The sequence below is a fragment of the Protopterus annectens genome, chromosome 17.part0 (genome assembly GCF_019279795.1).
Source record: "Protopterus annectens isolate FY-2018-M chromosome 17.part0, PAN1.0, whole genome shotgun sequence".
Taxonomy (NCBI): Eukaryota; Metazoa; Chordata; order Ceratodontiformes; family Protopteridae; genus Protopterus; species Protopterus annectens.
In genome coordinates this window covers 642,224,471-642,239,503 of record NC_056751.1, presented here as the reverse complement: position 1 = coordinate 642,239,503, position 15,033 = coordinate 642,224,471, and the positions used below count along the sequence as shown (strand labels likewise).

Genomic DNA, 15,033 nt, shown 5'->3' with positions numbered 1-15,033 from the left:
AAACACTACCAATTGATTTGTAATCTACATTCAAAACAGGTAATGAGAAAACCATGAAATGCGAATAAAAAAACTTTTAACTAAAATTGGTTTCGGCTACCTAATGCAATAAAGCCTTCATCAGGTCTGTGACAAGAACTAAAAGCAAGAAAAAACAGATAGCTATCTAACCATAAATATAATCTAACTAGAACACTATAAATATAAAAATACATCTAATAATATCACCTAGTAAATATCCATCCATGTATATTAGTGTGCATAAAAAACTAGGTAATTAGCAGCTCAGAAAAAAATGTCAGTGGTTAAAAACTGCCATGACAGTTTTCATGTTTACAGCCCCAAAATATGTTTATACAATGAAAACTAGTAGAAAAAACATACAAAAAATATAGAAAACAGTGGGGAAGTAAACTAGCAATGTATAAAAGTCTGCAGTCATGTACATAACATACACAGTATTTTCAAAATACAAAATATGCCTTATTTGTTGGAGGCAAATTGTATGGTATATCCTACTAGCACCTTCATAGGTAGCAACTTGGTAGAACATTTCTAAAGAACACACATTTTGTTCAAGGAACTTGCTAAGACATAACTAAGATATACCAAGACTGCAAGACAAGGGATCTCTGCTTCCTCCACATTTGTCAGCCCTACAACTGAACCTGTGGGTGATTATTTTTTAATTCCCTTCAGGCATCTTTTTTCACAGGATGTTCTGCAGGATGCCAGGAAGCTCAATACTAGAAAATGTTACTTGTCCAAATGGAAGAGGTTTTCAATCTGATGTCTTTCAAGAAATCTGGATCCACTTTCAGTGGATGTTCCATTGGTTCTTTCTTACTTGTGTGAGTTACTTAATAGTGGTTTGGCTTATTTGTCACTGGAAGTTCACTTGTCAGCTATTTTTGCATGTCTGCCATCATCTCCACCTTTAGCAGCCAGACTGAAAGTGAAACTTTTTCTTAAAAGTTATCCTTCATATTAAACCTTCCAAGAAACCAGTTCCACCTCCTTGGGATTTGAATTATGTTTTAGAGAAGCTTACTGTGGCCCCTTTTGAACCTGCAGCCTTCGCTTCTTTAAAGTTTTGTACTTGGAAAACAGTTCTTCTGTTGGCTTTAACCTCTTCTATGAGAGGTTCTGAAATTCAAGTTTCAATGACTTCTCCACCTATTCTGGTTTTCCACAAGATAATGTCTCTTTGTGTACCAGTCCTTCTTTTATGCCCAAGATGGTGAATGAGTTGTCTCTTAATCAGTCTATTCAACTGATCACTTTATTCTCATCTCCTCAATCCTCAAGCAAAAAGATCTTACACACCTTGGATGTGCATAGACAACTCAGATTTTATTTGGATAAGACTAAGATTATCAGAAAGTCTGAGCAGCTATTTGTTTCTTTCTATCCCAGAGCTCTAGGTTTGCCTGTCTCTAAACAATTTCTTCTTGGATTTCTAAGGCAATTGACTTTTTTATGATTTCCATTTCTGCTCCTGTTAATGCTCACTCCACTAGGTCTGTGGCTTCCTTTGGTGCATTCTTTAAAAGCCTAGATACTAACTCTATTTAAGAGGCTGCTACATGGTCTTCTGTGCATACTTTCACCAAACATTACAAGTTGGACACTATTTCTAGAACTAGAGCAGGGTTTGCTAGAGCCATTCTCCATGGCTTTGGGGAAAACTCTTCTGTTCAAAGCTCTTCTGCTCCTTCCTCCTCCCAGGGTTCCTTCTAAGCTTTGGTTTTCTCCCATATGCAAAGAATACTGAAACACTGAATAGAAGGACCTAGAATAGGTTGTGTAAAATCTTACCATAACCATAGATGTCCTTCTCTTCTATGTTGCAGTAGTCTGTCCCTCCTTCCTTACCTCCTATATCTTGTTTCTTTCCTTGGATGGCACTTTATTGCTCCTTAGGTCTGGTGTTCATTCTTAGACATTACAGCTCACACGTGCAGTGTCCCATGTGCCTTGCAGTGGCTGGGAGCTGTTGTATGCTGGCTGAACATCAGGTCACTTGGGCGGAAGTCTTCCCATAGAGAATACTGCAACATAGAACAGAAGGACATCTATGGTTATGTTAAGAATTTACACAACTATTCTTTCTAAAGACTTAAACTTTATCTGTGATATAAACAGGACCTGTTGGAGCTGTATCCCAGAGACTATCCCTTCTGTGGAACAGACTCCCCATCCATGTGAAGCAGAGTTCCTCCCTAATCCAATTCAGGTGTAACCTGGAGAATAGGATGGGGAACATGAAATTCATCTCTGGTTTGGTACCTATGTCTCTAATGGACACAGGCAGCCTTAAATGGTTCACCTCCCAAGCCCCTACTTACACTTATCAAGAGTACCAGAACTTGTCAGAGAGGCATGGCTAGGCTTAAAAAGCCCTTGGAGTCATTAGCTTAGTAAACCTCTATGAACCTATATACATATTTACAGACTATGTACAAAATCTAACAAATATGCAGTGACTATATCCACATCAGTGTAGTTTGGATTTGGAATTATCAGTTGACTTAAATAATCACTCATTGTCCCTCTCATATTATAGAAGTGTTTTTTTTTTTTATTTGATCTTCAGTGTGGTAGTTGAGTCCATGAAGTAGATCCTATTTTGGAAAATGCTTTTCCCAAAATTGCTATATCTTATGGGATATCATTGGTGTGAGGGTGTCAGTACTGTAGATCATTAAGAAATAAAATTGTCCTTGTAGTTATTTTTTATTTATTTATTTTTTTGAGTTGGGTCCAGCTATTCTCTTTGAGCAGGTGGAATTTGTTTGGAGACTCACAGTAATATTTTATAGGTCAGCTGAAAAGGGCAACATGATATATTTTGTTTTCAAATGTTGAGTGTTTCCAGTAGTGAGGTGAGACATGGTGAATAGCCTATATTCTATCTTAAGCAACAGAACATGTCTAGGTATTTGTTAAAAATACTGGAGACACCACCTGAAACCTGTAGATACTATTTATTTATTTATATTTATTTATTTATGTATTTATTTATTTATTTATTTCAGTTTGGTGAATGGGGAGGTCCACTGGGCTAAAGAGCCCATTTTCAGTGGCGGCCCGGGGAGAAAAGCTCCATAGTACAATGTTACAAGACATAATGATCATATAAGTAAGAAGTACAAATAAAATACAAAGATAAAATTGATTTACATACAAAGGGTTGAATTTCCAAACAGTAGATAGAATGCATTCAAGTAGGTACTACCATCCAAAGGCAAACAACTGCGGGAACAGGTGATATTTCTAATTTTGTATTTCTTGGTTTTCTAATACAATCCAAAGGGTGAAAAGGTCACACAGACAATCCATTCAGTATAAAATACAAGAAAAACTCAGCCAAGCAAGAGTCATCACTGTGTAACATCTTAAACCTCCTATAGTAGAGGCCAATAAGATAAATGTAACTCACCCCCTGCAGGACATACTAGTGTTTTAGCTATATGGATTCTGAACACACATGGCCTTTTACCCTTTTTTTAAGTCTTAATTGGTACATTCAGTTAAGCATGAGCATATGGGCAAATGCAAGTGCTTCTCCTGCCCTCACTTCACATTACCACATGTAGAGACATATAGGGACAATGGTCAGTTATGCTCTGCAGTCCCTCCTCTGAGTTGTTAATAACTGTGCTTCATTCTGGCTCCTTTTTATGTTATTAGCATCTTAGTATGATTCACTTTTCTCAAAGGTAAGCTCTGTGGGACCACTGAAGATGACTAATTGTAAGGAACTTGCCAGGAAATTGAAGATAAGAGACCAGATGGATTCTTCTCCATGAAGAGAACACAGGAATCAAACAAAAAAGCTTAAAGTTAACATGAGCATTTGATAAGTGAGATGTAGACATCCTATAAATGCAATGCTCACCTGAGATCTCTCAAGACTGTTGGTGGTACACTCATATATGCCAATATTCACCGGGATGAACTTGCATTTGTATATATTTTTGTTGGAAGAGCTGTCATAAGTTAACTTTGTTTATAGGTCTGGGTTATAAGCACATAATTTGCAAATAATTCATTGAGTTACCATTCCAGCTTTATGATAGTCTTGGAGCATTATGCAATGACTCTTGGAATTACTTTATGGATGGAATTTCAAATATGAAAGGAGGGGGAAGCAAGGATCACAGCATCACTAAGGTAAGATGAGTGAAATATTTTGTCTTTGTCAGATGATGCCAATGCGTTTGTGATGCAGTAAAACATGTCTCTTTCAAGAAAAGTATTTATGTTGCAAACAAATAAACACAGCAGAAGAAAGACAGCTGTTCTTCACATTATGATTCCCCCTTTTAATCACCAATGGTTTCTTAAAGTTAATAGAATAAATATACAAGGAGAGAAATGGGAATAATAAAGCAAGGTCCCATGAAATACATCCTCCATTACAAAATCAAACAGTCATTATGAGAGATACTTTTCTTGACATCATACATTGTCCCAGCTATATTTAATGCTTATCAAACCTTTGCTTATAAATAAAGAGGTTTTCTATTTAGAATATAGAAGGAAAGAGAAATAGTTTGGAATTAAGTCTACATTTTCTTAAAACAATCAAGCCTTAATCTTTTCAAGGCAATCTTTAGATATTTATTTTTTTTAAACGCAGTAACCAGTTCTGTTTTTCTATGTGTTTTGAGACATACTGGCAAAAACAGATTCCATGTGCTAGATGGCCTGAACCAAATGGTACATCAGAAAATGGAAATATTTTATCAACCAAGCAATTGGCATATTTTGTAGAAAAGAGAACCAGAGCCCTGTGAAATATTTCATCAGGAGGTATGTCATCTGGGCATAATCTGTTTTTGATAACATTCTCACATTCAGCAAGAGAAAGATAGACAAAACTAACTTTTTTACGAGAATTACATGCCATTAAAATGTTGTTTTTTACAAGTAAAGTATTTGCTTTTCTTGCTCCTTGATCAATCTGTTTTTGTTTTTGTTTGCTCATGATTAGCTCCCATAAACTAAGTCGGATAAGACAAAGAGAGCATCCAATTAATAAAATTATAGCTATGGTTATTAGTATTATTTTAAGTGTCAAAGAAAGTTGAATTATTGGTAAAAGTATTGGTAAAATTATTACTGCTGCTAGTGAAAAGCCCATGAGTAGTCCTAATCCCGCAATAATAATGCATCTAGTGCCTTTATGGCGGATACAAGACTGTGTCTGTGGAATATTGATCATTTGTATTGCAGTCTTATACATATCTTCATCTTCAATAACTGGGCGTAACTGGTCAGGGACAATGTCACTAAAAGTACCAGTTTTCCATGGAAGTAAGGTCTCCTCGTCAACTGCATTTAAGGTTTGTAATATTTTACCATTGTATATAGAAGGGGGCTGATATGGAACCATGGTGGCTTTCTTCAACAGATGATTTGGGGTACAAATGACTTCAAGAATTTTACTAAAAAAGTTTATGTCATTTGCGCTTAGGTAGGTTAAGTGGCTAAGGTGCAACGGGATTTGACAAGGTTCCAACATCACTGGGATCACAGGTTTTCTTTCAATACAGTCTCTAAAAAGGGAAAGATTAGCTTCCAACAGACACCATCTGCTTTCAACAAAGTCTTTACTTAAAACCAACACAATCTTCTGACTGGTCTGAATACACTCAGTCATGTTCTCAAGTATGGTTTTTCCAGGAATAAAATCTCTTTCGTGGTAGCAGATGCTTAGAGATGAATTTACTGACTCCAACTGCTCGATAAAAGATGCAGCCCAAAATGAATCATGACAGCTATAACTGATGAATATATGATATTTCTCTTGAGCATTTAGTGGTGGGACCTGGAAATGCTCATTTTTTATTCTGGGCAAAGTTTCTTCACTGCTGCTTGAATGTAGGCTTGCAGAGTTGTCTTCCAGAAGGTGCCGTCTAATGTCATGTGATTCCATGGTTTCTGAACAGGCTTGCTCTCAGATTATTTTTAGTTTATCCTGGGAAAGCTATAAGAGAAGAAAACATACAAGTAAGTACTCATATGAATTTTGTGACACTGTAGGAGCACGTCTGCATTCACTTTCAGTTCTGCAGTGCAATGGTGCGTCTCCACTTTATGATCTAAAATTTCTAATATCTAATTATTATAATTATATTTTGAATTTTATTTTGCTCATAAAATGTCATTGACTACTGTAAATCAATTAATACCATTTTGCATCAGAAAATGTGAGCATACAATTAATTGTACTCCTCAATCCTCACAAAAATGTCTTCCTGTAATTGTGTACAGTACAGAATTTTCCCAGTGTAGCATTCATGGAACTATAACCCTGAATTCAGGAATGGCAAATGATTAACAACACCATAATCACTAGACAGAAAACATAATGTAACTGTCTGAATCTCTTGATTCATTGGACATAAATGTATCAAGTCAAGTGTGCTTATTGCCATGCAGGCAATAATATCATCATGGAATCTCCAGAAATAATGTGCAGTCTGGGCATAGTACAAGGTTACACTCCAAAGAATGATCACGTTTGACCTCTTGGAAAGCCCATTTTTTCCACATAATACCCAGTATGGTCTTCATTGCTATACTCAGAAAATGGGCTACCTCTGTAGCTCTTTTGCAAATAGTAAAATATAATTCAATAATCTTAAATACATGCATTTGTAAAACTTGAATATGAAGTAGCTTGCTTATCATAGGTGAAGTGCATACTGGAAGATGTTGCATACATAGCTCTATTTCGATTCTTCGCATCGTCAGTGCTGTAGTTATGTTTTACACAGAAGCATGTATTTTATTTATTGTTCATATTTTGTTTGTTACTTTGGTAATTACCCATAATTACCAAAGCAACAAACAAAATTTTGAGGGCTGATATAGTTGCAAATGGAGTGAATTGCAGCAAATGGATAATTTTTGTTAGAGAATAAAATTGTATAGTAATAAAGATGCATACATTTGTTCTTTCATCAAATTTTGAATGTCATTGTTAGAAATTAACTGTTCAAGCTGCTGTCAGTTTGTTGTTTTACAGTTCTGTGCCCTTGGAGGTTGTGTGCATTTTTAGATATGCTGTACGTACACCGTATGCAGATGTTAGGCTGTGGTCCACTTCATGCTGACTGACACAAAGGTATTTCAATTTGTAATTGTTGCTAACTGAGTGTTTGGAACATTTGGTCATGGATCTACTGTGTGTGTGTGTGTGTGTGTGTGTGTGTGTGTGTGTGTGTGTGTGTGTGTGTGTGTGTGTGTGTGTGTGTGTGTGTGCACGCGCACTTGTGAGCATACGCATGCATATATCTGTCTAATACCTCCCTTAACTCTTTATATGCTGGGAGTTACTGTGTCATTTCAGATATTCTCCTTAACATGATGGTCAAGAAAGAGTAGGAATCATAGGCAAATTCAAGGGAACTGAAGTCTGAAGACCATTACATCTTGTCATTTCTTACCCTAGACTGCACCTCCCCTCTAAAAGAGGACTAGAACAGTCAAGCTAGGGTGAATTTATGAATACCTACCCAATTATCCATGTCCTGTCTGAAAGGAGATAGTGTATCACTCTGCTTGATCTGCTATGGAAGTCTATTAAAGGGGTGGGGGGGGTGCTAAGTACTGTCTATCCAACTTGTTTTATTGATCTGATGAAGTACAGTTAGATCAGGTTTTTTCCTGATATCTGTGGTTATATTTGACTTGTGCAGGTAAAACAGATCATGGATCACCAGGTTGCTGACTGCATGGAAGCATACCTATCAACCTCATAGTGCAACAAATATGGACAAAGCCTAAAATATTGGGGGGAAACATACCCAAAAAATGCAGATAGATTTTAAATATTGCTCTTTTAAATTTAGAAAGTTGCTAGAAAAACAGGATTTGTGTTAGTGTGCATTTTCTGAAGGATATGAAGTCTGAAACCCAAATGTATGTCATTATTTAGTGACTTCAAACTTCAGTGATTTGAAAAAAAAAATATATAAGGAGCAGACCAAAAATATGAGGCAGAAATCTGGACATTCTGTGAAAATCTGGACAGGTGTGTGACATGCATGGAAGGCTAAGTAGAGGCATCCTGAGGAGTCTACATAACATAGAGGAAAGAGATGCTGCTTCACGTATTTTCTGGAAGCTTAGGGTTTTTAAGCTTGTGATCTTCTTGGTTAGGCACCTCTGGAGTCTGTCCAATTACTTGATATGTCTAGTGAGGTAGATCCCTTAGGGGCTATTGTATTTTATAATTGACCTGATCAGTGCTGAATGGAAGGGTACAATGACCTCTTTACATTTGTGTGGTATTCCTTTACTGATTAGCTGAATTAAATAGAAGGATTCCATGACAACTGTTCCTCTATGGTGATCAAAGAAAACAGCATAATTAATGCAGGCTCAAAGATCTCTAACTACATTTTTATTTTGAAGTACAGTATTGTCTGTGCTCTGTGCTGAAGGGGGAGTTGTGTATTAATTATAAAAATGTTAATCTTTTTAGCATTTAATTTAAGACTATTTTCAGTATATCAGGTATTTATAAGTAGAAGTTGTTACTGGATGGCTTGCATACAAGATAAGGATTTGACAATGACTGCCAATTTGCAGGTGTTCACAAACATGGTTAGCCAAAGGTCTTGGTTCTTGGTCTGGAGGTTGGAAAAATAGATACACAAATGTAGTCCTCAGTACTGAGCACTGCAGAACACTACTGGATACCTTCATATCCTTTGATGTCTCTATAATCCACACCATTTGGATAATGTATTTTAATTTGTTTGCTATGCATCTTAGCACATAAGGCTCTACTTGCAATGCTTTTAGTTCACTAATTATACTACCAAGGGAGTTAGTGTCAAATTCCTTTGCTAAATCAGCCACGCCTGGTGAATAGAGTGACCACTGTTAACAGCTTATGTAATCTTTTTAAAGAAAATCACCCGATTTATTAGATAGGATCTCCCTTTTACAAAGCCAAATTACTGTGGGTCTAGCCTCATCAGATTTTTATTGTTAAAGTCTATCAGGTCTGTTATAATATGTTCCATAACCTTGCAAATAAAACTTGTCAGACCTATCGACCTATAATTTGTGGGGTCTGTAGGGGGGGCCATCCTTATAGAGCATCATCACCAGTGCTGTATGTCATTCATCTGGGACAACATTTGCTGCTATGTTCAGGTTTGTCTATGGAGTACTTCTGCCAAGGCATGTTAGTACTGTTTATCAAACTGATTGGTATATTGTCCGGTCCCATGAGAGAAGTGTTTTTGGTCATGGACAGCACTTTCTGTGCATGTTCTTCAGTGAGGATGAGGAGTTTGAGAGATTTAGGGATAGAAGGACTTTGGGTAGTCATTTCAGGAGTAAAATATGTACTGAATTTATTTGCTAGTATATTGATAACATCTACTGGGTTTGAGTAGGTGGTGCCATTCTGTAAAAGCTCTACACAATAGTAAGTGTTTTTTTCTTAGTTTCCTACATAACTAATGAAGAATTTGATGTTGCCCTTGACTTCAATGACTGGAAGAAACTTAAGTTTTTGATCTGGTTTAGTAGATTTAATAGTCTTTTTTAAGACAAATTTCTGATATTCTCATTGACCTACAGCAACCAATGCTGTTTTCTTTTAAATTTCCCATTACACTTGTATCCAGATGTGATTACCAGTTCTAGATATTTAATTAGCTGGGTATAAAACTCCACTGTGAACCTAAATAGTGAGGTAATCTCTGGGGGTGATGTTACTGTGAGTGAATTTTGAGACTTCATTACAGAATTTGATGAGATTTGCGTTTGGAAGAATTTGAACTCTGATATATGGTTTCAGTGGGTTTAGCTTGTTTGAGGAAGAAGGTTACTATCCTATAATCTAATTTTAATGGGCAAGTAGTTACTAGAGGATTTATGCAAAAGGAAGCTCGGTTCATACTGAGTTACTAGGCATGTGGTCCAGGAGACTGTTGTGAAGTCTAGACCAATTTCCCCAGAGAATTTTGACACATTAACCCACATTCCCAATGTCATATAATAGGGAAAATGGAGGCTTAAAGAATCAAACCCTGCACAACAAGAAACAATGTGTTAACAGCTCAGAGTCTTAATTCTCTTCAGTAACTGGCAAGCATACCTTTATGTAGGCAATAGGTCACAAATAGTTTGCCCTCCTTATGAGTTGATAACAGTCTGATCCAGAGATGTTTTATTTATTAGGTCTATAAATACCTACATTGGAGATTCAGGTACTCCAGATTATTGAGGAGTAGTTAAAGTCTCCTAAAATGATGGAATTCTTATTTATGGGGATTTCATCCAGTACATTTAGGAACCTTAGATTAACTTCAACAGACATAGAAACTGTCTTGTAAGAGGCTATAAACGGATAGTTTGTTTTGTTTAATATGATTTGGAGTTCAATAAGTTCCATTTGCGAATCTGTGAATCTGTATATACATGATATTGCCTTAAACAAATATGGGTACAGCAAAGCCATCAGGTCTGAATGCATAGTAGGTGCAAAATCCAGGTATGGAGAGAGTTCTTTATAGACATATAAACCAGGTTTCAGTGAATATACAGAAATGTATGCCTTCCGAATGTAGCAAAACATCAAGGTTAGGCAACTTGTTATTGAGACTTATGGCATTGAGCAAAGATTTCTCAATTTGATCCTGTTTAGGTTTTGATATGTTGCTGTAGTGAAATGTTCATTAGCAGGACTGTGCCTGAAAAAGGCACTATGGGGGAAAGCAAAGTACGCAGAAGCCATTGAACAAGAGGTACAGGCCATCCTGTGCAAAGCCAGTAGGATTGTCAAACATCTCATTCCATGCTGACACATAATGGAACCCCCTATAACGACAACAGTTATTCAACCAATTGCTGAAGGCAATCATTTTTAATTTGCATCATCCATGCGGAAGGGAGGATTCTGCTCACTATGAAAGTCTTGCCTGCATATATGACAAGCATGGAGGGCTCTAACATGTCTTTCCAAATATCTCTCATGGGTTTTGCATACCCCACATGTACAACTACCATGCCATAACACTATTTCTCTGGTGCAAGGGCAGTAATGGTCCTTGAAATGTTTGATACCTGGCACCCGAAGACATCTCAGAGTCACCATGCCCTTGTCCATTCTCGTGAGTAGGGAATCACTGTGTCTCACCATGGAGTTGGTCACTAAAACATTTCTATTGGTGGAGTAGTCAGAGGTACTGCATTTGAGACCTTTTGTTTCTTGGTGACTCTTTGTAAAAGGTGGATTTGGATGTGCTGAACTGCTAGGATTAAAATACAACAATGGGAAAACAAGCTCAGCTAGGAAGCATAACTATATGATGAGAAATGAGACCTTAACATGAAACGCAAATTGATTCACTCTGAAAAAAGGAATAACTGTGCTCTTCCTTAATTTTATAGCTAAGTTTAGGCTTCTACTTTTTAACATTTTGACAAAACTGATTTCAGTGATTTTAGTGCCTTTTTCTACAAAAAAAGTATTGGATTAATGCAGTGATTCATTACCCATGCATTTTGTTTATTATCACGACAATACTCCACCACAGCAAGCTCAAGGATGCAAGGACACCAAACGTGAAGACAAATCTTTTATTCCACGACAAAAAGCCACAGACTGAGTGCTTTCACCAGTCAAGCTGGTATCATCAGACTCTGATGATACCAGCTTGACTGGTGAAAGCGCTCAGTCTGTGGCTTTTTGTCGTGGAATAAAAGATTTGTCTTCACGTTTGGTGTCCTTGCATCCTTGAGCTTGCTGTGGTGAAGTATTGTCGTGATTACCTGTTGTGGATCCTGGTTTTGGTTTCCTCTTTTCGTTTGGATTTTGTTTATTATATTGTTGACTAGGCTGTTAGCCTCTTTTCAGTGGAGACCTGAGATGGTATTTATTTAGTATTTATACTACTAGGGGATATTTGGCCAGAGCATCACTGAAATTCCCCTACTCTTTTTGATAGGTGCCATGGGATCCACCATAGGTTACATCCACCTGAACAACCACCAGTTCAAGCAGATGGGGCCTCAGGTTAACATCTCATCCAATGGATGGTACACCCACTTGTGTTTCACTGAAGTATCAGCAATCAATCTACCTGGTTTGCTAAATGGAAGAACATTCCACACAAGTGTCATTGTTGGCACTGCTATCACACTCCTCCTCCTCTTCTTGATCACCAATGTCATCCTACAGACCACGATACTATGCTGCCTAACTACACTTTCTCCTGTCACCACTTTACAATCTCCAATCTCCATCAGACTACCCCCCCCCCCCTGCATAGGATATAATCCACCTGTGTGCATCTTCCTCCACTCTTGTACATTACCCTATGCTCCACCCTCTTCTTAAAATAAGTATTAACCACAGCCATGTCCATCCTTTTTGCAAAATCCACTACCATCTGTATTCCTCTCCTTAACACCATACCTACCCATCACTTCCTCATCCCCTCTGTTCCCGTCACCAACATGCCCATTGAAATTTGCTCCAATCACCAGTCTCTCACCCTTGGGTACACTCACCACCGCTTCATCCAACTCACTCCAAAAATTTCTTTCTCATCCATCGCACATCCAACTTGCGGAGCATATGCACTAACAACATTCATCATTACACCATCAATTTCCAGCTTAATAAACATCACTCTATCGACACTCTTTTCACCTCCAAAACACTCTTGGCATACTGTTCCTTCAGGATAACCCCTATCCCATTTCTTCTCCCATTCACACCATGATAGAACAATTTGAACCCACCTCCGATACACCTGGTCTTACTTCCCTTCCATCTGGTTTCTTGCACACACAATATATCAACCTTCCTTCTCTCTGTTATATCAGCTAACTCTCTCCCTATGCCAGTCATACTGCCAACATTCAAACTTCCTACGCTCACTACCACACTCCTAACCTTCCTCCTCTCTTCCTGCCTTTGGGCATGCCTTCCCCCTGTTCTCCTTCAGCCAACAGTAGCCCAGTTTACACCAGCACCCTGTTGGCTAACAGTACTAGTGGCGGACGTTGTTAACCTGGGCCTCAACCAATCCAGTATGGAAATCTGTATTGTTGTCCCATTATGTCTTTTGGCAAATGTTTTACACCGGATGCCCTTCCTGATGCAACCCTCCCCATTTATCTGGGCTTCGGACTGGCACGAAGAAATGCACTGGCTTGTGCATCCCCAGTGGCTGGAAGACCTATAGTATTAGGGGTAAATTCATTTTGCAGAATGTTGGTATTTTTCTTGACTCTTTACTTAAAAAATACTTATGGAAGGTACCTGCACGTGTTAAAACTACCCAGGGAGTAAGCCAGTTGGTTTATGAGGTGGAATGGAACCAAGATTATTATTGGGCCGTTGTGGATCTGAATGCTTTATACATCAATATTGATATAAAATGGAGTTTGGAGGCAATTTGGAATGTCATGGGAGAAGTACCATGCACTACATTTGTATTGAGACTTTTGGAATATTGTTTGACACACAGTTATTTTGTGTTTGAGAATGAGTTATATCTACAAAAGAGAGTAACTGCTATGGGTGCACCATAAGCTCCTTCATATTTCATTTTGTAAAAGGGGAGTCTGAAAATAAATTTATCTATAATACCGAATTTTTAAAAGGCCAGTTATCCCATACAAGAGGTCTATTGATTACTTGTTTTTTATTTGTTAAGAACTGATGAGTTAATTTTCAGCATTCATGGAGCAAATAAATAAAAAATTTACATAGGCTAAAATTCTCTTATGAGTGTAGTGGAAATGCCATAGAATTTCTTAATGTACAATTTTATGTGAATGAGCATGGGAAAACCCAGTTTAAACCTTACCATAAGCCCACTGCTGCTAATAACTTTTTGCATGCGGGTAGCATGCATCCTCCACACCTCATTAATTCCCTTCCAGATGGTGAAATGAAACATATTTTATGTAATACTTCTGAAGAAAACTTTAAGAAGCTTAATACTAATGAAGTGTTGGAAAGATTAGTTGTGAGCCAGTATGGTAGGAAGTTGTTGGATGAGACAACGAAGAGAGCATATGATGTGGAGGTGTCAAAATGAGTTGGAATGGTAATACTGAGAGTAGCGATTGTTGGAGGTTTTTTGATGCAGTGGATGATCAGTGGGGTAATGTAGTGGATAGGAGAAATGTGTATTTTGTTACCAAATACTCCCCATTTTCTGATATTTTGAGAAAGGAGGTGATGGACCTTTGGCATCTTGTACAACAAGATGAACAATATGCAGGCTTATTTTCTGCACATGTGAATTTTTTTTATGGTAGATATTTGAATCTTAAACAACTATTGAATACAAGGCAGGTGATGCAAGTTTTGATAAGGGTAGTACATTCCCTTGTAGGCATTGTGTGGTATGCAAAAGGGTAAATAACTTGTCAGGCAGATCTATTTATGGAAGAAAATTTACTTCTAGCGGTTACTTTAGTTGTAACTCTTGTGGGGTCGTGTACATTTTGGGTTTTGGCTGTAGCAAGGTTAAATCGTATATAGGGCAAACAAAAAGAATGGTTAAGGTTAGAATTTTGGAACACTTGGGTGACATCAGGAAAAATAATTTTAATAGTCCTGTTGCTGAACATTTTCACATGGTTCATGGTGGGTCAGATGAAACTTTAGTTTTCTGTGTGCTGTGTCAACCCTATAATGTGAGAGGTGGTGATTTTATTGCAACATTGCTTAGCTTGAAAAGTAGGATGGTTATTAATTTTGGTACATTTTCTCCAAGAGCATTCAACCCTGAGGTTAATTTGAATGTATAACCAGCTGACTTGTACTGCACCTAGCAATAAAGCTGTTATAATTGAGTAATACTGTAATATTTAATTGTGTTAGCTAGAACATATGACAGCTTTTGAGTGATGTTTTAATATACGAATGTTATAAAGAGGGGATGGTGATTTTGTAATATGTATATATTGGTAAAGAAGTGTGCTTTTGAAATGTTTTGCAACCAATCAACAGGGAGCATTGCTGTATATAAGTTG

The 15,033-nt window shown here is 37.4% G+C and overlaps 1 protein-coding gene across 1 annotated transcript in view; it reads right to left on the bottom strand.

Annotated features, from left to right (window-relative positions):
- Positions 1–914: 914 nt before the first annotated feature.
- Positions 915–15,033, bottom strand: part of LOC122791261 — a 90,773-nt gene continuing 76,654 nt past the window's right edge. The window contains exon 3 of the mRNA XM_044058933.1: positions 915–5,995. Within this exon, the coding sequence (XP_043914868.1) occupies positions 4,619–5,944 (1,326 nt within the window). The 5' untranslated portion in view covers positions 5,945–5,995 and the 3' untranslated portion in view covers positions 915–4,618. The remainder of the gene's footprint in view (positions 5,996–15,033) is intronic.